Consider the following 24,316-nt stretch of genomic DNA (forward strand, 5'->3'; position numbering starts at 1 on the left):
CGTTGCAGAACACAGGCTCCGGACGCGCAGGCTCAGCGGCCTTGGCTCCGCGGCATGTGGGATCTTCCCGGACCGGGGCACGAACCCAGTGGACTCTCAACCACTGCACCACCAGGGAAGCCCCTGGGCAGATACTTAAAGGTTGATTAAGAACAGATCGATGGGCACCCAGCCTTCAAGCTTGTTTAGAGAGCAATTTGCTAACATCTGAATCTTAGGTCAGTCGTAGCCCTTGCATTTACTCTTGTTCACAGCAGCAAGCGTGCCGCCTCAAATGATGCAGGATAACAGCAGTGTCTATGCACGCACGTACGTGCGGGTATAAATACACACATGCATGGGGCGGAGGGGGGAGAGAGCAAATGAGGCAAAACGCAGACCGTCGGTGAACATGGATACAACGGTAGACGGGTTTTTCTTGTACTGTCCCCCAACCTCTCCATAAGTTTGAAATAGTATCAAAAAAAAAATCAAGTTTATGACTTCAAAAGAAGTGAGGTAGAGATGTGAGTCTTAAAATACAAAGTTCTCCAAGACAGGATGTTAAATGAAAAAGACAAATCCAAGAACATTTATGGAGTATGATTCCATACCGAAGAGTACAGACACCCAGAAAAACGTCTGAAATGACACACGTCAAACTATTGATGTTCCCTCTGGGGAAGGAAATGGTATTCTGAGGGAAGGTGGCGATGGTCAACTTTCCTGTTTCGCTCGATGTACCTGAAAATTACTTGTGCCAAAAATCACAGTATTTCTGGATTACCTGTGTTTAAGGCAGGAGGTACGTTACCATGTCTGCTGCTGTAGCATCAATTAAATGTATTCATTTACGGGGAAAAACTCACAGTGCCTATTGTGGTTCTCACCTAAAGGATGAGGCCAGACACAGGCCCCTGCGGGAACACGACACACTATGCCTGAGGCCACTCTAGCGCCTTAAGGGCAGGACCAGGGACACTAAACCAGGGGAGCACCCAGGCCCAGGCGCCACAGTGCCCCCTGCTGAGAAGCACTGACATGAAGTCACTGAGGCCGTGCGATAAGTAACCACGACATCTCTGAAAGAATGGAGGAGGGCTGTTCATGTGCATCTGAAACGTACATCCAAGACGCATCATGAAAGTAAAAAAGAAACCTAGCTGGCAGAGCCACACGACAAGTATGAGCCCACGGATGTACTGAAAAGATGTACTGTTTGTACAATTTCTGGAAGGAAAGAACTGTCAGCAGCAGCTCTCTCTGGGGCGGGCGGGCTTTTACTTTTCTTTTTGTTCTTTTTTTTTTTCTTTTCGGTACACGGGCCTCTCACTGCTGTGGCCTCTCCCGTTGCGGAGCACACGCTCCGGACGCGCAGGCCCAGCGGCCATGGCTCACGGGCCCAGCCGCTCCGCGGCATGTGGGATCTTCCCGGACCGGGGCACGAACCCGTGTCCGCCGCATCGGCAGGAGGACTCTCAACCACTGCGCCACCAGGGAAGTCTTTTTGTTCTTTGAGATGTTTGAATTATTTTATGTTTTCCTGTCATTAAAAATGTTGAATTATTAAAGTATTTATTTAAAAATAATTTACAAATGCCTAAAGACAATTTCAAATCAAGATCTCAAGAGCGAATAGGAACTAAATCTGTCTAACTGTAAGAACGTAAAATATACTACAAACACAAGGATTTAGTAGCAGATAGTTCGTTCCCATCTTGCTCTACAAAACCACAAACTTACAAGGGAACACAGCACAGGATGGCCTGAGAACCACCTGGAGGGTGTGCTGAGAGAGAGTCCGGCTCGAGAGGCGGGATGGGGCCCAGGGGTGTGCGTTCCTAGCAGGTGCCCGGGTGCTGACGCTGCTCTGGGCACCGCACTCCGAGAACCACTGGAATAGGCAGAGACACCAAGACAGTGGAAACGAAGAGAGAAAACCAAACAGTCACAAGGGCTCTGAAGTGGGCTCACTGGGTCAAGGCTGCCCCGAGTCCCAAGCACTCCTGAGCGTCCCTAAAACCTCGCAGAGGAGCGAGGAGGCGAGTCTCCCAGAAGCAGAGGTCGGAGCTCGGCAGTCAGGTCGGGTTCCTCCTGCTGGGACTCGGGCTGGTCCAGAGCTGGCTGGGTGACTCCCTAAAATGTCTTAGGCCCGTTGAATGTGTCATGATCACACTTAGTTCATTTTACACAGGATAGGAGATGTGATTACAAACGGTGAGCTGATGCTTCAAAGAGAACAGTGATGCTCTGGAAAGTATACACAGCGCACGGGTGAAAGGATGGTCAGATCAGGTGTCAGTGAGAAAGTGGAAAGAAAGAAAAATGCTAGGGCTGTGCACCCAGGCAGACTGCTAAGTACCTAAGATCGTGTCCACTTTAATGAAGTCCAAACTGGAAACAGGAGAAGAGGGTTTAAGGGTGTGCGCCACACAAAACCAGTGGGTCCACGTGTAAAGAAAGAGGCTCGCTCTTCAAACAAGTGGCGAGTGAAAGCACCCCTTTAAAGGCCTGGGCTCCCCATCGGGGACTGGCAAAGAGCCGCCCATTTGTAAGTTTTCAAGTAAAATGATGACGGTCTGTATGTTTTCAGAGACTCCTGGGGGTGACCGACTTCACTCCACAGGCTGCTGCCGCAGGGCAAAAACTTCTTCTCCGTGGGGCCTTGTGCCTAAAACTCCACTGGAATCTGAAGCACATCCAGATTTGGGGGCCGCCGAGCTCAGCTCAGAAAGGAAACGGGGCGACTGCACCGGTCTGCGGGGCCATCTACCGTGTGCTCAGGGCGGGCAAAGCTGAGTGCCCACGAGCCGCTGGCAGGTCATCTCCCCCCGGGAGACTACGACAAATGACAAACGCTTGCTGGTTTCAAATGGAAATCCTTCGTGGTGAGCCCTCGTACACACATTTAACTGACGGTCTGCTACAGTGCGGCTTCAAATGTCCTCTTGTCCAGTGGACACTTCCTGCTGGGGCCCCGCTGACCGGCGACTGCCTCTGGGCACTGGTCTCCTGGCCTCCTAACCTTCCCTGGAGGTAAGTTCCGATGTCAGCGCCTACACAGCAAGTGGCCCCAGGGCTCCTCCTGCAGAGGAGCCCTGGACCGGGATCCCTGGCATCATCTGCTTCTTATTCTTACTGGGAGGAACTTATGCTGCAGCTTCTCCAAAGAAGCAGCCCACTTTTCCTGAAAATTTCTCCCGGGAGCTTCCTTCAACTGAAATGCTCACGGGGTGGAAGACATGTGGTGTGTTAAGGTATTTCCTCCATCATTTTCCTCCTAAATCTGTTAGCTTTGACTTAAAATCCAGCAGCCAACCCTACATGGTAACACTGATAAGGTTTAGACCTCATTTCAAAAAACGTTTGCTACTCGTATTTTCTCAAATGTCATACTTGTGGAATGGTGATCAACTATATATTTGAATTCACGAAAGAACGAAGTAACAATGATACAGTTTTTAAAAGCAATTGCTTCTTTTGTAGGATTAGTTCATCAGGCAATTAAAAGAGCATGAAAACAGTAACTTATTAATAAAAAAAGAGTGGAAACACAGCTGCATTGCCTACATTTAAAATTGTTTCTATTTCTGAGTGAAGCAGTATATCATCTTTTAAACCTCTGTTTCATACTTAAAACAGTCAAAAACCAAACACACATATGGTTAGTCTGTAAAAGTCACTGTGTGTGTGTGTTAAAATTCTCCAGAAACATTTACTCTTTTGGGTAACAGGCATTTAAGTATCTGCCGTGCTTGGTGGCAAAAATATACCCCCTACTCGATTAATGTTTTGAATAGGAGACGGTTCATTTCCCGATGACTCCGCAAGTATCTGCTCCAATTAGTTTTAGAAAAACAAATCAGGGTTCTGGTGCGGCTCTAAAATTACCGTGGAAGGTAGAAACAAACATCTGTGTTAAGAATGTACGAACGTGGACCAACCACCCAAGAGGGCCTCGGTCCTGCTCGTCAGGAAAGAGACACGCTGAAGGCGAGGATGTGGTTTTCCGGAAGGTTCCATGCTCTGGACCACAGACCTTGTCTTTTCAACAGCACCCCCTCTCGTTTAGTGTGACCCAGCGACAGGGCGAAAAGGATGTGTCACACAGCCTCTTCTCCAGCGAGCACTGTCCTACCCATATCACTCCCGCCACACGCAGGCCCTGCTCTGGCCGCGGGGAGGCTCAGCCCTGCAAGACAACATCCCTCCCGCAGCCCACAGTCCAGTGGCAGCAAGAACGAAAGCATCTTCCATGCAGGAGGGTGACAGGAAGCAAAGGCACCCAGTGACCCTGACAAGCGTCTGGGACACCACTGCAAGCCTGGTTCACCACGGCCTTAAAGACATTCCCGAGGGGCTGCCAGACTTGCCGCCATCTAAGTGGCGAGGAGATTCTCGACCTGTATGGGACCGGGGTGGGCAGAAGAGAAGGGCGGTCACAGGGGGCCTTGGAAACGTATCTTACTCTCACCCCAATCAACTACCTCCGCAGAACAAGATAAAATAATTTAAGATTTTACGCTTACACGCCCCCTGTGGTTTTAACCACAGACACCCTTTATAGACACTGAAAAAATTCTGAAATGGCTACGAGTGATTAAAAAAAAAGGAAGTCACCCACTTTTTATTTGAATAGAAGCCACAACCCTCCTTATATACGAAATTGAGGGCTTCTGCTGCGGGCAGCCAACCCTGCAGGACTGTGCTGAGAGCAGAATGTGGGAACTTAAGAGTCAACAGTTTTGAAAATTAGGGGTCCCCTCTGGCCAGAAAACGTACGTACACACAAGCTCTGTGCACAATCAACGGGGAGCCCCAGGACCTGAGGCCCCTGTGCCCGACTCCCAGGACCAAGGCTTCCCAGAGCAGGTGAGCAAACTTCTTCTGTTAAAAGCCAAGCGGCCCACCTTCAGCCGGCAGGCTACACAGTCTCGTCACAGTGATTCAACTCTGTCCCTGCAGCTGGAAAGCAGCCAGACCGTAGGTGAACGAACGAACGTGCCTGGGTTCCAGTAACCCTCTGTGGAACAGAAATCTGAATTTCTTCTATTGTCACGGATCGTGAAATATTATTCCTCTTGATTTTTTCAAACATCAGAAAATGCGACAACCATTCTTAGCTCCTGGGCCACACAGGGCTGGGCCCGCGGGCTGTAGTATGGCAGCTCGGGCCCAGGCCTCGTCTGCAGCACCAGAGCCCAGGCGGCACCTGGCCCGAGTGAGCGGTGAAGCAGGAGACGTTTCTTTCCCTGGTGAAGGTGGCCGGCAGTGGCGAGGAGAACACAGGGTGGGAACTAAGAGACGTGCTGATTCCCGCCCGGCCCGAGCACCCAGCCTCTCCGGACCTGACCCCCGTCTGCAGAGTGGAGCCTCCTATCAGCGGGCTGTCGGGCCTCGTCTGCCTCCGAGCCTCTACGCTCCTTCCTTGCGCCGAGGTCAGAGGGCTGTGTCTGTGGGCAAGTCAGCCACACGAGAGGTCAGCTCTGCGGACGCGCTCCAGGCGAAGGCCAAAGGCAGGGCAGGGCAGCGGCGTCGGGGCGAAGCGCGCGTCTGGGAAACACTGGCGAGAGGCCCCTTTACTGTGCGAAGGGGACCCTGACTTCAGTCATCCCCCCAAGCCTGCGGGACGCACCACAGCAAGATGGCAGAGCGCTGTCTCAGGGGAACACGTCTCTGGAGGAAAAGGGCGCCCCAGACAAACCAACAGCACTTCTCCTCGTTTTGTATTATTCTAAGCGTGGGCTGAGGGAGATGCGCACAGGTACAGAGACCGTCCCACTCCTGCAACACGGAGGGCGAGGGCGCACGAGGGACAAAGGGACATGGGAGCGGGTGGCTCTTGGACCAGAGGAAGAGCAGTGTCCACGAGGTGGAGAAGGAGCAGGGCAGAGAAGAGCAGGCGCCCCGACGTGGAGAAAGAGCTGGACGGGCAGGGGAGGGCCGCGGAGAGACCGGGGGCTGCCTGCCCACGAGGTGCAGCAGCTGGCGACCAGGGATAGCGCCCCCGTCCACGAATCACAGTGAATGGACAGGAGCTGCCAAGAGGCGGTGGAGCGGGGGCCGGTGAGACAGCAGGCAGGTACCGTGAGGTGAGGCATATGTTAGAGAAGATGTAACAGAATATTCTAGAAGAAGTGGCGGCTCGCCAGGCACACGAAAAGGGCAGGGAAGGTAGCTGTCCGTGCTGATCCCCAGGTGTGCTGTCCTGGGGTCGGGGAGGCCACAGGATGACCACCCAAGCTGCAGCGTCCGGCTCAGGAACAGGGTAAAAGCGGAACAGAAAAGAGCACCCACGCTGAACGGCCTCCTGCTCTGAAAAAGGGACCCGAACAGCGGACTGTCTTAGACCAGTCGAGGTCGCGAAGGCTCTTAGGTCATCAATATCCTCCTTGAAAGGCACTTCCGGTTACTTAGATGGGTTAGCACAACAAGAACCATGACTTCTCATCAATACCGGTCACACTAAGAGAATTCAGATGGATTCCTAACATGAGACCCGGTGCCTAAGAGATGCATAAAGTAGAAACTAGCTGCAAAAAACCCACCAACCAACCGACCGAACAAAAAACCCAGCCATCACCTACTCAGAGTGGGACACTGTCTAAATCAAGTCAACGTGGGGGTCCAGTCTGCGGACGGCCAATGAAACAGAGACAGCCAGTGCTGACTTCAGACGTCACTGTCAAAGGCTTCAAGGAAAGAAAGCGGGGGCTGGCGAAACCTCTCCAGGGTTCCCGCAGACAGACATCTGTCAGAAGCGGAGCCCGCAGGAGCCCCCGGGCCCACACCAGACTGCCCTCCGGGGCAGGGACCCCACGCCCCTCCAAGACCATCACTCACCTTTCCCGTTCACGGCCAGCCCCGTGGCCATGGTCGCGGTCACGGGGCTGGACACCTGCGGCACCAGCGGGTGTATCCGGGGCCGGCTCCCCATCCGCGCCCGCTCGGCTCCGGGGCCCAGCAGGGCTCCGACCGGCTTTTCGGCCGCCACCTCCGGCGCCACCGTGTCCTCCTGCCCCTGCTCGACGGGGTCCAGCTTCTCGGGGCTCTCGCTCTGAAAGCCGTCCACCGCGGTCCTGCTCTTGATGGGACTCTTGGGCACGAGGATCTTTATACCTGACTTGGCCAGGTCCATGTTCTTCCGGTTCGAGAGCGACGGGGCTGGGTTCTTCCTGAACTTCTGGCTGGCGGCAAACAGCGGGCTGGCCTTGGGCTCGTGCTCTTTGCCGACCACTAGCGATTTAGGAGAGGCCTTGGAAAAGCTGCTGTTGGTGGACCTGGAAATCTGCTTCCTAGCGTTGTTCGGGGAGGCCCGGTTGGCCCTGGTGAAGGGGCCCTCCCGCTGCTTCTCGGTGTGGCGCCTGTTGAAGTCGTGGATGTACTCCTCGCAGTTTACCAGGTGCTGCTCCGGTTCCCAGGTGTCGTCCTCGCTGTCGTAGCCCTTCCACCGGACCAAATATTCCGTCTTCCCTTTTTTGTTCTTCCTTTTGTCAACGATTCTTTCAACCTGATTATAGGGGAAAAGAGAAAAGTATAAACGCACTATCTGAAAAATAAGGTGCAAGCGTAGTAATAATGGATCATCGAAAATAATAAAAACCGCAACAGGAGATGCACGCGATCGTCTCTTCCCGAGCCAAACGGTCTGAAAACAGAACAGTAACAGAGCATTCGGGGTTTTAGCGATTTCCTTGAAATTAAGTCAAACAAAATGCTAAAATTTCATGCTCAGAATATATGGACGTGTTAGGTAGCTTGTTTTTTTGTGATTCAAGAGGGGCTCTCCTTCTATTTTTTATACTGAACGCCGACCACCTGAGCTGGTTTTCACGGTCACAACTGGACCACAGTGCTGGGCATCTCCAGCCTTCTGCCTGGTCATCCTGTCACCAACAGCAGGCGCCCAAGAAACAGCACGGCTGTGGTCCAGGCACCAAGGAAACAGGGTCGGTACCGACAGCGTCACTTAGAAGCACTCGGTTAAAATGAAAAAGGTCAGCAGAGGACTTAACGCTTTATTGGTAATAAGATGGTGTAGAATGGTCAGGTTATTTACGTTTAAAACTTGGTTTTAACTAGTGCGAACCAACATCTTTAAAGGAAGATGCTGTCAGTCTTTGAATTTGATGATCAACACATCCCGTATCAAATTTATGAATTTACACAACCTTGGCATGAAACGTACTGTTATTACCGTGACAAATTCCACTGCCTTAATTGACATCCTAAGTGTAGGTGGGAGAGCGTCTATGACTCGTGGGAACGAACCTGTTTCACATAATGTCCCCCAAGTTATTGGGGAATACAATCTGTGGCTGCCTCCCCAGTCAACAGAGAAACCACCAGCCTGCTTCCCCAGTGGCAGCAGGTACCTCGTCCCTCGCACGCAGAGGCCTGGGCCCCACGGCAGGCAGCTCTTTAACTAAGGAGACAGGGTCTCCTAGGCCGTTATCAGGGTCTTCAGCAAACTTCTGGCAAAGCTACAGGTTAGGCCAGCTGACACAACGGTGTACCTAGTTCCCTAACATGCCGAAGTAGCAGAAGCCGAGTACAGCTGCAGACACTGGAGGGGAGTGGGGAACACCCTACACCCCAGCATCTGCCCTACTGTCGAAATACCCCCCAAACTCGCCAGTATACCTACCTGGGGTGTAGAGAACGAAAGCCCTGAACTACAGAAAAGCCTAAAGTTAAATGCACATGACTGCCTCTGGGCGACAAGGATTAGGGGAAGGAAAGCCAGGTTTCAGCAGAAGGCGGGTCTCACGCCAGGCAGACCCCGCATCACAGCGGCGTCAGGCCTGCACGGTGGGCCCCTGTGGCCCAGGCTACAGCACGGGGAGCTTTCAAAGTGATTTCCTCCCATTCCTCTGCTTGTGAAGAGCTGCGTTTAAGGGTGTGAGTATTTCCATTTAAAACACATGTGTCTGGACAATTCCACGCCACTCAATTTCATGGCGGAAATAACTTAAAAGTTTTAGATACAAGCGGTAAAGAGATTCTCTCTTGACAGCTAACAATGTTGTTTAATAGTTGGTTTCTTTCTAAATCAACTTCCACCCCAGCAGCATAAGGGAGGCTGGACCAGGGCGGCCCATCTTCCTTTCGCCTGTTTCCTTCAAGCTGCACAGGGCTCTGGTCAGGGAGGACAGGTCTCCTTCCCCGACCCCCGTGAACGGCTGGCGCTCCCTGCAGGCCGGCCCCCCAAGGGCTGCACCGCGTGTGCACTTGGCGGCCACACTCCGCTCGGACACTGAGAGGGGCGGGGACAAGGCACGCACAGGAGACCGGGGCTCGGAAGGGGCCACGTGGGGCCCGACCACGCCACTACACCGCTGGGCACGAGAGCAGCCACAGGCGCCACGGAAACAATACTTCCGCGCCCTGAAGTGAGGGTTTTGTCATTTTCACTGTGTTGTAAAATAGGGAACTTCCGATTTTCTTCAACTATTTAAAACCTGTGGAAACCATTCTTCCGGCTGGCCTGCAGGTCCCAGCTCACAACCCCACAGTAGACGGGGAAGGAGCAGTGGGCCCTCGGGGCGCACGTGCTGCTCTAACTCTCGCGGGGACGTGACTGCAAGCTGACAACACGTGTGGCTGACACGGGGACACAGACACGAAGTGGCGGGTCTACGCGAGCCACACCGGGCATGGGACACACAGCGTGGGAGGTTCAGGCCCCTAACACCAACCTCACACCATTATACTGGACACCCTAAACTTACAGCGCTAGAGCCACCTACCCTGCTGTACCAAGTCCCCACTCACCTCCCAGGGGAACCACTCAAGTTCCTAACAACCTGCCTGCCTTCTGCCCAAGGGGGTTGTGACCTTCCTCCTTTCACCCTGAGAAACACCGGGCCACGTGCCACCAAACTGGGGAGCACACCCTCCTGCCCAGAGAAGAGTCGGCCATCAAGGGGGCCGTGTCTGGCAGCTGAGTCCACACAGGACCGCGTGGTGAGCAGTCAGTCTGTAACCATCTCCATTTCTCCTCGTCGTCAGGCCACAAAGCGGGGAACCATTTACTGCCAGGCCCATGAGCTGGTCAACACAGCGAGCCATCGATCTCCACGGATTTTCCTCATATCTCACCAAGCGACCCGTGAGGCTTTCATCCTCTCCTCTGAGAAAACCACATCCTTGTCAGTTTCCCATCATCCTAAGCGAAACTCAAGAACCGAGACGTGTCTGTGATTTCACCCCATCTGCAAGCGATCACGCGAGTCTGCACTGTTTCATAGATGTGGCAAAGGCAAGACCCCTGATCACAGACAGAGGACTCTGTTCCTCAGCAGCTGCAGCAGCCAGAGGACCAGCATCTCCTTGCTCCAGTCCCCACAGGATGACACAGACGGCCAGGTGAGACCCATGCACACAATGGGTGATGTTACAGGACAGGAAGCCAGTCTTTTATGATGGGCCGTGAGCACGCCTGCCCCGACCTCTGGCAGGAGAAACTATGGCTGTCTTCTAAACAAACATCCTTGGACAGCCCTGAAAGATGTTCAAGGGTGGGGGAGCGGGGGCAGAGGGAAGGAGCAACTGGATGAAGGTGATCAAAGGGCACAGACTTCCAGTTATAAAATGAATAAGTTCCGGCGACGTACGGCATGGCAACTGTAGTTAACGCTGCTCTATGGTATATCTGAAGTTGCTAAGAAAGCAGACCCTAAACGTTCTCATCACAAGGAAAAAACACTTCTCTCTCTTTTAGTCGTATGAGATGGTGGATGTGAACTAAACTCATTATGGTGAGCATTTGGCAACATATGTTAAGTCAAGTCATTATACTGTACACCCTAAACTTACATGGTGCTGTGTGTCCATCATATATGATAAAACTTGAAGGAAAAAACGATGTTCATGAATTCAGAGTAAATACTGTTAAAAATGAAAATTTCCCAAATGTACTATAGATACAAGACAATCCCAATAATCATCCCAGCACGATTTTATGTGGAAACTGCTGAGATCTGATCGTTTACGTGGAAAGGCAACAAACCTGAAGAGCAACCCAGAGCAATCCTGAAGAAGAACTCACTGGAAGACTCAGAGCCGTACTTCAAGACCCTCTCCCAAGAACCAAGAGATTCCCAACAGTGTGGTACTCACACAGGACGTACAAGGGCATCAGTGGAATAGAGGAGACAGCGAGCCCAGAAGTAGACCCTCACTTAAACTGGCCACATGATTGAGTGAGTGACTGATTTTTGGTGACAAAGGCTTCCAAAGCAATCCACTTGCCTTTTCAATAAATACTGCTGGAATACTGGCTATCCATACGTAAAAAAAGTGAACCACAACCTTATCCCAACCTTTACACACAGAAATTAATTCAAGATGTATTTTAGGCCCAATTATAAAAGTTTTTATATGAAGCTTCCACAGCAAAACACAGGACATTATCTTTGTGACTTAGGGGCAGGCAAAGGTTCTTTAGGTCACAAAAAGCAATAACCATGAAAGAAAGAAAATTAATAAATGAGACTTCATCAAAAAACAATGTCGAGAAAACGTATAAACACACCACAGATTGGGAGATAATATCCATAAAAAATATCTTCAAGGACTGGTCCCTAAGACTGATAAAGAATTCCTAGAATTCAATAATGAAAGGACCAAAATGTAATTTAAAAGCAGGCAAAGGATTTAAGCACACAGTCCCAAAAGAAGATAGACAAACAGCCAGTACACACATTAAAAAGTGATGAACATCATTGCTCGGGAGGAAATAAATACACAATGAGATACTACTACATACCCATTAGAATGGCTAAAATGAAAACACACCAGGGATGTACAACGGGCATATTCATACAGTGTTGGTAGGATTTTCAAATGGTACAGCCATTTTGGTAAAAGGTCTGACAGCATTTCATAAAACTAAACAAATAACTACACTATGATGCAGCAATTCCAACCTCATTACTTACCCAAAAGGAATGAAAACATACATCTACAAAAAGACTTGCACGAAACTATTTATAGCAACTCTGTTCATAATGGACCCAAACTAGAAACAGTCCAAGTTTCTGGGCGACTGGACAAACTGTAGTACGTACGTACAGTAATCTCAACAAGAAGTCAACTGGTGATACATACAAACACATGGGTGAGTCTCAAAACATCACACTGAATGAAAAAGCCCTACTCCAAAGACTACTCATTGTATGATTCTATTTAAATGAAAATTCTTGAACAAGCAAAAAAAAAAAAAAAAAAAACCCACCCCGAACTATTATTGAAAAAATACCCAAAAGCAAAGGTTGGTAGGGAATTAACTGGGAGGGGCATCAGTGAACTTTCTAGCTCAATAAGCCTTTGGGTTGCAAAGGTACATGCTTTTGTTAAGGCTGGCAACCTGTATAGTACTTAAGACCTGTGCAGTGCATCGTTAGAAAATGTTACATCATTAACAAATGATGTATAAACAAACATGGAATTCAAGTTCATGAACTGCATGCTAAATGAAGTTTACTAGGGGGAAGTGTCCTGATGTGGCCACTTACTATAAACTGTGTCAACAAGCGAGATGGATGGATGGATGGATGGATGGATGGATGGCAGGATGACAAACGGAAGAATCTGCGGGGGCCTGTGAATGCTCACTGTAAAATCCTTTCGACTTAGACGTTTAAAATTTTCCATAATTAAAAAATGTTGAGGAAAAGTCAATATTTATTCTTGATTTTAAAAACTCAGAAATAAAGGAAGCTACAATAACTACTAGGAAAAATAAGCAAGTTCAGTAAAGTCACAGGATTAATAGTAGTATTAAATAATTAAAATGAAAAATTTTAAATTTCCATTTACAGTATAATCAAAAAGCAAAATATTAGCGATAAATTTAAGCAAAATGTCTAAAACATCTATGCTGAAAATGACAAAACATGGCTGAGAGAAATTAAAGAATACCTATAAACCGAAACACCATGTTTATAAATCGGCGCTCAGTTTTATTTAGTTGTCAATTTTTCCTCAATTGATACATAGATGCAACAGAATCCCAATCAAAAATCCCAAAGCTCTTTTTTATAAATTGACAAATTAAGGTTTTGTATGTCAAAGTTAAGAATCTAGAATAGCCAAAACAACACTGAAAGAGAAGCACAAAGTTGGAGGGCTTATATTACCTAACTTTAAGACTTACTATAATGGCTAAAATTCAGACAACAAGAGTAAATGCTGACGAGGATGCAGGACTAGTGGAACTCTCATACACGCTGGTGTAAAACATTACTGAACAGAAACCCCAATTAAATAGAAGACTAGCAGGGGGAGCTCTCACCCCTGTGACAACAGCCAAGCCCAACAGGAAGAAGAAAGACTCCCGTTCTTTCCTGCCAGGACTCAGCCAATGAAAAGTCAGGCTCTGTTTACTAAGCCCGCCCCCTCCCCGTCCCCTCTATAAAAGCGTCTCCTTCCCTTGCAGTGGGGGGACTTGCACATGGTTGCTTCGTATGAGACCCTGAATTGCAATTCTCTGCTGATCCCGAATAAACCCATCTCTGCTGGAGAAAACTTGGCCGTCTATTTGCTTCAGGTCAACACTGGCGAGTATGGAAAATTGTGTGACAGTTCCTTAAACATACACCTACCTCAGCAATTCTACTCCTAGGTATTTACCCAAGACAACCGGGAACAAACGTCCACAGAAAGACCTGTACGAGAATGTTCACGGCAGCTTTACCCTAACGGTCAGAGACTGAGTCGGCCCAGGTGTCCATCAACAGGAAAGCAGATGAACAAGATGAAGTGTATTCACACCCTGAACTGCTGCCCACAATGAGACAGCACCAGGACTGACCCCTGCAACATGAGTGAATGTTCATCATCACGGCGCTGAGTCAGTGGAACGAGACACAGACCGTACACTACGTGACTCCACTTGTTGGAGGGCCCACCAGAGGCAAAACCAACCTGTGGTGAGAAATCAGAGCGGGGAGTCTGTGGATGGGGTTGGGGGGCACAAGGAGACTGAAGCGGTGAAAATGCCCCATCTCTGTCAAGATGGTAGTTACAGAACTGAACACATTTGTCAAAACTACCGCACACTTAACATCTATGCACTTTCTGTATGTAAGTCACACCTCACTCAGCAAACTCAACAGAAAAACTCCTAAGCAGCTCTGAGGCTGGAATGAACCAGGGGATGAAGAGATGCTCCTGGCAGATGACATCTAAACCGGAGCTGGGTCCTCAGAGACCTGCGTCCTCCCTGAGGGCCAAGCTCCCTGCAGCACACGACCCAGCGGTTCCCCTGGCCACAGTGCTGGGGAGCCGAGTGCCAAAGCCGAGCGAGGTGGGCTGGAATGGAAACACGGAGAACGTGTGATAAATGTAAAAACAGGACCAGCACAAAGGAAGACTGCCAAGCTGTGGAAAGTATGGACCAAGAGGCTACTCGTCTTACCACATTAAAACCTCTTTTAAAGGTACAATAGAGCAGGGCAAGAACTGTGAGTAAGCAATTCATGATAGAAAGTACAAGCCACCACCACCCCATGAATAAGGTTTAACTCACCAAAGGGAGACACCACTTTCCATCTGGAAGGCTCATGAGGGTGAGGAAACAGCCTGACTACTGAAGGTGGGAGCTGTGTTATGCTATGGAGGGCGATTCAACAAAGAACATCGAAAGGTTTAAAACGCTCTTACTCTGTATTCGAGAATTCAGCTGAGGAATAAACTCAAGGAAATAACCGAGTGGATGCTCAAAGACGGTGGCAGGTGCAAATGGAGAGACGGTGCGGAGAAATCCAGGAGCCTGGAGAAGGCACCCGCTCCACTGCTCGGAGCCTCGCTCCCCCTCACACGCGTAACCACAGGCACAGAGTATCAGTTCTGAATCCCTTCAGTAGTGACTGAATTCTGCCCTATTATATGTTCATCAATTTATTCTTGAAGCAGGCTGGTAAAATGAAAGGATAACAAGTTTCAATGGCCATGTTTTCCAAAGTGTTAAACGCTAAGTGAACTTTCTAACCCAAAACAAAAGAGAAATGTTATGATTTAGGTTATCAGCAAATGTGGATTTCCATCTGTCCCATGAAAAATGCACAGAACGGTACCATCGTTATTCCCGTTTCCTCCTTCCATGAGACCGCCAGCTACTCGAGCAGTGATATGCCTCTCGGTATATATGCAGGAAGGTAGGGAGACTGTATATATTGTTACTGCCTCCCTTCTCAGTATGTGACCAGAAATTCTATATGCATACACATTAAATGGATCCTGTTTGCTACAAGTCCTAACACTCACCCTCTCCATCCACTTTCTCTTACATGACTTAAACAAGTAAAAATGGATTCAAGCTGTTTAAAGGGTAAAAGGCGCTTAGAAATTTCACCAGTAAGTCACATTTCTGGCATTTCGTTCTGAATAAGAGTAGGATGGTATCTGGTACCAATGAAACCACTTGCTTCTTGCATACTTGACAGACAAATCGCAAACAGTCGAATCTATGTGTGTGTATTGTATAAACAAGGGTGAATCAGAACTTTTCCCGCACAGCTGCTACAACTGAAAAACTACAAAAACATATTTCATAACAACTATATTTTTCTTTAGATACCTCAAAATAGAAAAAAGCATTTGTTACTTTTCATTGACAACACAAACCAAAAATGCCAAATAGAGAGCTCGAAGAAATAATAAATTCCTATTCTGAGTCAGAATGCTTTACTGTCTGGCTTTATTAAATGGATGGAGACAAAGATGGAATTGTTCAGGAAGTGAGAACAGATAAACTAGGATTTCTGACTTTGAGAATTTTCTTTTTAGCTCTATTTTCATAACAAAATAGCAAAGTTAGAAGCTACGGTCCTACAGGCAAGGTTCCATATATCTACAATTATAAAAACTTGGCCAACGTATTCACTTTTAAACCTCAGTGTTCCACAAAGAAAGCCAAACCTAAATACCAAGACACGCCAAAATTAAGTTAAACAAGAACGTACCATACCAGGCGCACACGAAAGACGCGGTAAAGTGACGTTTGTGACAGACTTCACCGATGCCGTTTGATGAGAATCTTTCTCATGAATGACAAGCTGACTCACGCAGAGTACCTTTGTGTGGAAAACCCCCCAAGTGCTCTGCGAACAGGAATGAGTACATCCACCAGGGGAGTAACACCCACTCTGGGGTGAAATGTGGCTGTTCTACAGCCCATGCAAATGCACTTGCACACACAGACTCAGACCGATGGCAAACAAATCATTTAGGAGCCAGGATACAATTGCTTTTGGCCAGAAAATCAAATCTCAGCTCCTGCGTGGAGATGCGGGATTGAGGCCACGAAGGTGATCCTCCACCGTCATCTGTCCCAACTCCACGGAGGGACGCTGGGGGCAGCGCAGAGGCGGAACGGGAACCCATTTCTTCCATGGAAACAGGAACCTTAGGGACAGTGGGAGCCCGAGCAGCGGTGCAGAGTAGTCTTTGTGGGAAAGCGCCCCTCTCTATTTCCTCCAGATGCCATCTCGGGGAGAACGCTTAGGGCGGAGAGGCACTGCCAAATGCGATTTCTACACAGAGCCCCGGCGACATGGAGACGGCCATGGAAGTGCTAAGTGGGGTCAGTATGTGCAGACTCTAAGTCTGACGAACCAGCTCGGAGATCTGCCAGGTAGCAAGCTCTGATAGAGACCCTCAGCGTCTCTAAGATGCACCCTGAGAATCCATCTGAAGCAGATGGATGCTAAAACCCAGTTCTGCTAAGCACACTCACCAACTCCACCAATACGTGCCAAGTCCCTGTGACATGTCAGGTCTCTGCTTTTTCTGAGGTTATAGGAAGAAACAAAAACAGTATTGCTTTCCTCTATTTTGGAAGTTATACTCAAGTGAAAGGAGTCAGACAAATTAATAAATGTGAAATACATTAAATATATGTGATTGCTAAGAAGAGAAAAACCCCAGGAAGAGGACAGGGTAACGGCAGAGAGCTTGGTCAGGAGGAGCTGAGCAAGGACACCCAGAAGGACGTCCAGCCAGAGCGCACGGCTGATCCAAACCCAGAGGGCAGGGGTGAGCCTGGAGTGCGAGAGGAACAGGAGGCAGGCGGGGGCTCGAGTGGAGGTGACAGGGGAAAACGGAAAAGACGAGGTCAAGGAGGCCGGGGGCAGGGGGAGAGTTAAACTGAGTGCCTGTAGCCAAGCTTTATTCGGGGTTTGCTCTCAGTAAGACGGAAGCCGGGCAACGGCTCTGGGCACAAGAATGGTGTCTGCTTTGCATTTCAGAATCACAACTCCAGCGACTTTGTGGAATTAAGAACGGGCAGGCGACTGTGACGACCTCAGCAAGAGGAGGTGTGACTTGGACTCTAGGGTGGTGGAGGTGGAAGACATGCTGAGAAGTGGCTGGATTTGGGGTCTATTTTAACGGGGTGCTGATAAGATTTCCTGATGGACTGAATGCAGGATAGGAGAGAAAAATGAAGAATGAAAGCTAACCAAGATATTTGGCCTGAGTAACTAGAAAGATGGAGTTGACATTTACTGGGATGTGAGAAGATACAAGAGTTCAGTTTCAAACACATTAAGAGGAGACGTGGAAGAGGCCATGTGACTCACACATCTGGAATTTGGGCTAAAGATAGAAATTTGGAATTTGTAGGCATTATAAGTGATTAAATCCATGAGATCATGAAGGGAGTTAAGTATGGATAAAGAGAAGGAGTTTGGGGACTGGGCCCTGAGAGACACAAACATTTAGAAGAGGGAACGAACAGGAGAACCCAGCAGAGACTGCAAAGAGCAGGAGTGACACTGGAGGAGGCCTCGGAAGCAGCGCCCAGAAGCCAGGTGCCCTAAAGGGGGCTCAGTCATTACGTCCAACGATCCTACTAGATCAAATTAGACCCGGAAGAGAGGAAAGAAGAGGCTGACAAATCCTTTCCACTGAAAAAACAACTATAAAACTTGGCAAAGTTGAAGAACAACTACTTCAGGGCCCCAGAATTCCGACAAAAGGCAACCAATAGATGGACAAGCATTTACTCGTGAAAACCCACTGAATTCTGAGTAAGAAGAGAGGAAGCTGGTGACCTTGCTGCCTGGGGCTGTCTCCCACCACGGCTCTGACACACTGGTGGCTCTACCGTTGTGGGGCTGGCCTGGAAGCCTGCAGCTTAGCCGTCAAGGGGACTGACTTGATCTGAAGCAGAGGGCAGAAAGCCCATGCCGGGAACGGGCTGCAGCTCTCCCAGCCAGAGGTTGAGGTCCCAGCAGTGGTGACTGACAGTGGAGGAAACAGGCAGAAATTTATAGGGAGAGCCTGGAAATGAGACAGCCATTGAGGGGAGAGATGACCGCTCCACACACCCCACATACAGTGGACACTCAAGGGGGCTAGCACAGAGCAAACCCACTGCAGCCCTGAAAGCTGTCTGAGCTTTGAATGCAACAGAAACACAAACCCAGTGCAGAGACTGGAAGCCTTATGGGCTCAGGGTGTCTGACCATGACCTCTGACCAAAACTTGACTCACAAACTACACAGACACAGGAGTGACCTCTAGCAAGTCAGGCCGAAAATCAAGGTAAAAACTGGGATGGAGGGAGCTGAGCAGAGCAATCCGCGGCCACACACCTAGGGCCACGAGGTTCCTTGGATTACATCCAGGCAAGTGACTTAAAACACGCACACACTTGCAAAACAAAAGCAACAACAAAAAACTCAGGGAAAAAGTTAAAATTCTGAAATACACATAAAACACCAGGAAAGTATGAGTCATACTCAGGAAATAAAACAATGAAAACTGTCTCTCAGTTTACTCATAGCTTGGATTTAGCAGAAAAAGACTTCAGGTCAACCCTTACAAATACATTCAAAGAAACTGGATAAAAAAAAGACTCCATGTTTAAAGAATTCAAGGAAAACATGATGAAAATTATTCAAATAGGAAATAACAAAGAAATAGACCCTACCAAAATAGAACAAAAACTCTAGAGGTGAAAAACACAGTAAGTGAAATTAAAAATTCACTAGATGGACTCAACAGCAGATTTGGGAAGGGAGAAGAATCAGTGAAATTTTCGAGAGACTGATAGACTTTACCCAAACTGAACAACAGCGAGAAAAAATATTAAGAGGACATATATAATAAAGAGGACATAAAGAGAGAGAAGGCAGAAAAAAAGATACTTTAAGAAATATGGCTGAAAACATTCCAAATATGATGAAAAGCAATTATTGACAGATTCAGGAAGCTCGACAAAGCCCAATTAATATAAATCCAAGGAGATCCTTAGTTAGAGATACAGTTGTTAAACCTTTGGAAGCTAAAGACAGAGAAAATCTTGAAACCAGTAGAAAAATAACAAGTTAACATATACAGGGGAACAACAATACAATTAATGGTTGCCTTTTCATCAGAAACAATGGAAAGTAAAAAGCAGGAGAATGACATATTCAAAGCACTGAAAGAAAACCAACCAAGAATTCTATATCCAGCTAAACTATCCTTTAAAAATGAAGGTAAAATAAAAACATTCCCAAATAAATGATACTGAGAAAACACATGGCCAGCAAAGCTGCCCAATAAAAAACACGAAAGGAAGTTCTCAAGTTAAAAGAAAATGATTCCAGGCAGTAAATGCAAAAGCAGGGGAAGAAAGGAAGAGCAGTGGGGGCAGTAAATATGTGGGTACACATAAAGACTGGTTGAATATTGTTTCTTTTTCCTTCTCAATTTCTTAAATGAAACAAGATTATACACAGCAAAAATTATAGCACTGTACATGCTTGACAATTTAGATATAATGTGTATAACTATATCACAAAGGAAGGGGGAGAAAAGAGAGATATACTGGAGTAAAGGTGATACATTGACTTGAATTAAGGTAATATTAACCTGAAGTACATTGTGATAAATTAAAATGCCTATCATAATCCTTAGAGCAATCACTAAGAAAATAATTCAAATATATCATTTTAAAAAATCACAGAAATTAATATGATAAAGGCAAAAAATGTTTAACATAAAAGAAAGCAGGAAAGAAGAAACAAGAACAAAAACAATGAGATAAACAGAAAACAACTAGCAAACTGACAAAGCAAAACTATTCCAATAATTACATGAGAAATGAAAGAACTAAATACTCCCAACGAAGAGCAGAGAATGGCAGAACAGATTTAACAAAGCAGCTATATGCTCTACAAGAGACTCAAGTTTAGATTCAAAGATACAAATAGGATAAGAGTAGAAGGACAGAAAAGATACACCATGCCCAGAGTAACCACTTGAGAGTGACTATATTCATATTAGACAAGACAGACTTTCAGCCAACAAATATCATTAGAGACAGAGAGGAACACTCCATAATGATAAAAAGGTCAGTATTTCAGGAAGATACAATGACTATAAATGTATGCATATACCTAAGAGTCCCAATATATGAAGCAAAGTCTGACAGAAATGAAAGGTGAAATAGACAAGCCTACATTTACAGTTGAAGATTTCAAAATAATACTATCAATAACTGATAGAATAAAACAGAAAATCAGCAATGATATAGAAAACTTGATGGCTATCATCCAACTCACCCTCCCTGACATTTACAGAACACTCCATCCTGTAACAGCAGAATACACATTCTTTTCAAGTGTACACACAACATTTACCACCACAGACCATATTCTAGGCCATAAAACAAGTTTCAGTTAATTTGAAAGGATTCAAGACATACAAAGAGATCCTGACCTAGACACATCATAGTCAAACTATCAAAACCTGAGGACAAAGAGAAAACTTGTTCAATGACCACAAGGAATTAAATTAGAAACCAACAATTTTGAAAAATTTCCAAAACTTGCCATTAAACCACACATTTCTAAACATTTCCCACTGGAATTCCCTGGCGATCCAGTGGTTAAGACTCCACGCTTCCACTGCAGGGGGCACGGGCTCGATCCCTGATCAGGGAAGTTCGGCATGCCGTGTGGTTTGACCAAAAAAAAAAAAAAGTTAAATATTTCCCACTGGTCAAAGAAAAAAAGTACAGGAGAAATTAGAAAGCATTTGGAAGTAAATGAAAATGAAAACGTATCAAAATTTATGGGATGCAGTCGAAGTAGTGCTTAGAGGAAATTTTATAGCATTAAACACGTATTCAGAAAAGAAGTTAAAAAAAATCAATAATCTAAGCTTTCCACCTTGGGAAACAAGAACATAAGAGCAAATTAAACCCAAAGCAAGCAGAAGGTAGTAAGTAATGAAGATCTGAGCAGAAATCAATGCAACAGCAAAACAACAAAACCACCCAGAAAAATAATAAAACCAAAAGTTGGTTCTTTGAAAAGATCAACAAACCTGATAAACCGTTAGCTAGCCTGACCACAAAAAGAAGAGAGAGCACACAAATTATCAACAACAGAAATCAAAGGGGGACATCGCTATCCACGTGGCAGAAACGTAAAGGACACGGGAATGGTACGTAACATGAACAACCCTATGCTAACAAATCAGGCAACTCTGATGAAATGGAGACATGCCTAGGAAAATATCAGTTATCACAATGGACCCCAGAAGACACGGAAAATCTATACAGATTTACAAGTAAACAAATACACTCGGTCATTTAAAGTCCTCCCACAAAGAAAAGTACAGGCTCAGATGGCTTCGCTCATGAAATGTACAAAATACTTAATGAAGAAAAAAACAATACTATACAAACACTGTCAGAGAATAGGAAAGACCACTTCTCAAATCATTCTGTGAGGCCAGTATTACTCTGACAGCAAAGCCAAACAAGGACATCCTAAAAACAAAAGTAAATTTTAAAAAACCCTACAGAACAGTATTTCCCATAAGCACAGACACAAAAATCCCAAGCCAAGTTCACCAACATGTAAATAGGGTTATACCCCATGTCCAAGTAGGATCTCTCCCAAAAATGCAAGGTCGGTGTCACATCTGAAAATCAATTAATGTAACACCTTATTAATATAGACCAAAAGCTACACGATCATCTTGATGGTCACAGATAAAGCATTTGACAAAATATAAATTTATGGCCAAAACTCTTAAACTAGAAATAGAAACCTTCTCAACTGGATAAGGAAATCTACAAAACCCTACAGCTACTATCACACTTAATGTGAAAGGCTGAAGACATTCCCCTAAATATCCTAGAAACTATAAGCAAGATGTTAGTTCTCAGCACCCCTACTGACCATCACACTATAGGTTCTACATAGCCCCAAAAGGCAAACACATATAGATCGGAAAGAAAGAAAAACTGTCTTTATTTGCAAATGATATGATGCAGGGAAAAACTAAGGAATCAAAAAGTAACTGTGAGAACTAATAGGTGGGTTTAGCTAGCTTGAAAGATACAAGACCAACATACAAAAATCTTGTATTTCTATATAAGAGCAATGGATAATCCAAAAGTGAAAATAAGAAAGCAATTCCATTCAACATATCAAAAAGAATAACATACTTGGGAATCAACTTAATGAAAGAAGTTCAAGAGTTTTACACCGAAAACTTCAAAATGTTACTGGATGAAATTAAAGCTGTAAATAAATAGGGCCCGTGGGCTTCTGTTTGCAGGAACTGGGTAGATCTGTGAAGTGGTGGGTCCTGACATGCCTGGCTGGGGAGACAAATGGTACTCAGGGTGTGTCCCCACAGGGTAGGCGCTGGGAGAGGAGAGTTTAAGGCTGGGGATTAAGGTGATATGAAAGACTCTCTAATACTTTATATGCACATACAATGTGGTGTGGGGTTATGGTGCTGCTTGAAATGTGTGACTAGTTGCTAAGTGCAGGGCTACTGATTCTGGAAGAGCAAGCCACGGTGCTCTGCGTCCTTAAATGTTTCTTCAGACCCTTTGTCTCCAGATGTCTTCTCACGGATCAGATCCACAAGTAACACTCTGGGGCAGAAGAACGCCCCACATCAGTACCAACAGTTAGGGTCACTCAGAAGACAAGCGTAAAGCACGCAAGCACAAGTCTGGCGGTAAAACTGGGGAATAACGTCATTCGATTTTATAAAACCAGCATGTTGACACAGGCGCAGAACCTGTCCATTCACCAGCCTTCAATTTTCTCTTTGAGGTGAATTCATCTGAGTTTGCTTACTTAGTTTGCCAACTTCAGGACCGAAGCCAACAGCACCGTAAGACTGGCTCTTGCTCTAATAGCACAGAGGATATATTCTCAAAGGGACCAAAAGAGAGTCCGAGTATTTTCATTTTCGCTTACGTCCAGGAACCATTCCTAGCTGTGGAACCCTGCTTTCCCATTATCCGCCCCTTAGCCCTCGTACCAACGACGTACTGGCGTATAACTTTCCGGTTGCAAACAGACTTATACGCCCAGCGCTTGCTTTTCAATAATGTTTTAAAGTCTGTATTTCATAAGGAGTATTTTCTACCAGAGAGATTGTCCTTGCTTCATGTGAAAGCAATGCTTTCTCTGGCCTCCCCAACAGAAACATTTCAATTACACAAAAAAGCAGGGGAAAAAAGAGAGAATTATCTGTATTTTGCTTGACCACCTAGCTAATCAACCCTAACATACTGCCATAACTGATTTGGGTATTTCTAAATAAAAAAGCAGTAAGATACAGTTGAAACCCACTGAGTACCCCCAGTCTTCAGAGGTAACCACTACTCCAAATCTGATGTTTATCGTTCTCACATGTCTTTGAAAAAGTGTACTACTTAACATGTGTGCATATCTAAGTAACACAGAGTATCATCTTGCATGGTTTCAAACTCTATAAATTTTCATCAATGTTTTTGAAAGAAATCCATCTTCATACATGTAGATCTAGCTCACTCATTTTAAAGGCTATATAATATTCCACAGCATAAATGATATACTCATCCACTTATCCATTCTCATGCTGATGGACATGAGTTGCTCCCAATTTTTCTCTATTAGAAACAATAATGCTGCAAAGATCCCTGTTACTTTGGCTAAATTAAATTTTTTTCTTTATGGCTTTTGGTCTTAATGTCTTGCTTTAAAAAAATCATTCCCTTCCCCAGAATCATATAGTCTTTTACTACACATAGAAATGACTTCTGTACAGTGTGTGGTAGGGAATTTAATTTTGTTTCTTTCTCACATGGATAACCAAATATCCTAACACCATGACCTAAAGAGCCAATCCTTTCCGTACTAATTTGTAACCTTAATTGTCAATGAACAAGTTTCTACATATGACTCACACTTTTATGTTCTATTTGCTCCCAACAGCAATATCATACTGTCTATAATTGTTGGCACACAACTGTCTGTAGTTTTCTTATTTTTAAAACACTTTTTGTACCTGTAGATAAGCCATCCTGTTCACTCCAGCTGCTATT

The 24,316-nt window shown here is 46.2% G+C and overlaps 1 protein-coding gene across 1 annotated transcript in view; it reads right to left on the bottom strand.

Moving 5' to 3' along the window:
* Positions 1-24,316, bottom strand: part of CDYL (chromodomain Y like) — a 153,803-nt gene that overhangs the window by 62,911 nt on the left and 66,576 nt on the right. Inside the window, exon 2 of the mRNA XM_030881511.2 lies at positions 6,823-7,489. Within this exon, the coding sequence (XP_030737371.2) occupies positions 6,823-7,489 (667 nt within the window). The remainder of the gene's footprint in view (positions 1-6,822; positions 7,490-24,316) is intronic.

Source organism: Globicephala melas, chromosome 11, assembly GCF_963455315.2.
Source record: "Globicephala melas chromosome 11, mGloMel1.2, whole genome shotgun sequence".
In the NCBI taxonomy this organism is placed as follows: Eukaryota; Metazoa; Chordata; class Mammalia; order Artiodactyla; family Delphinidae; genus Globicephala; species Globicephala melas.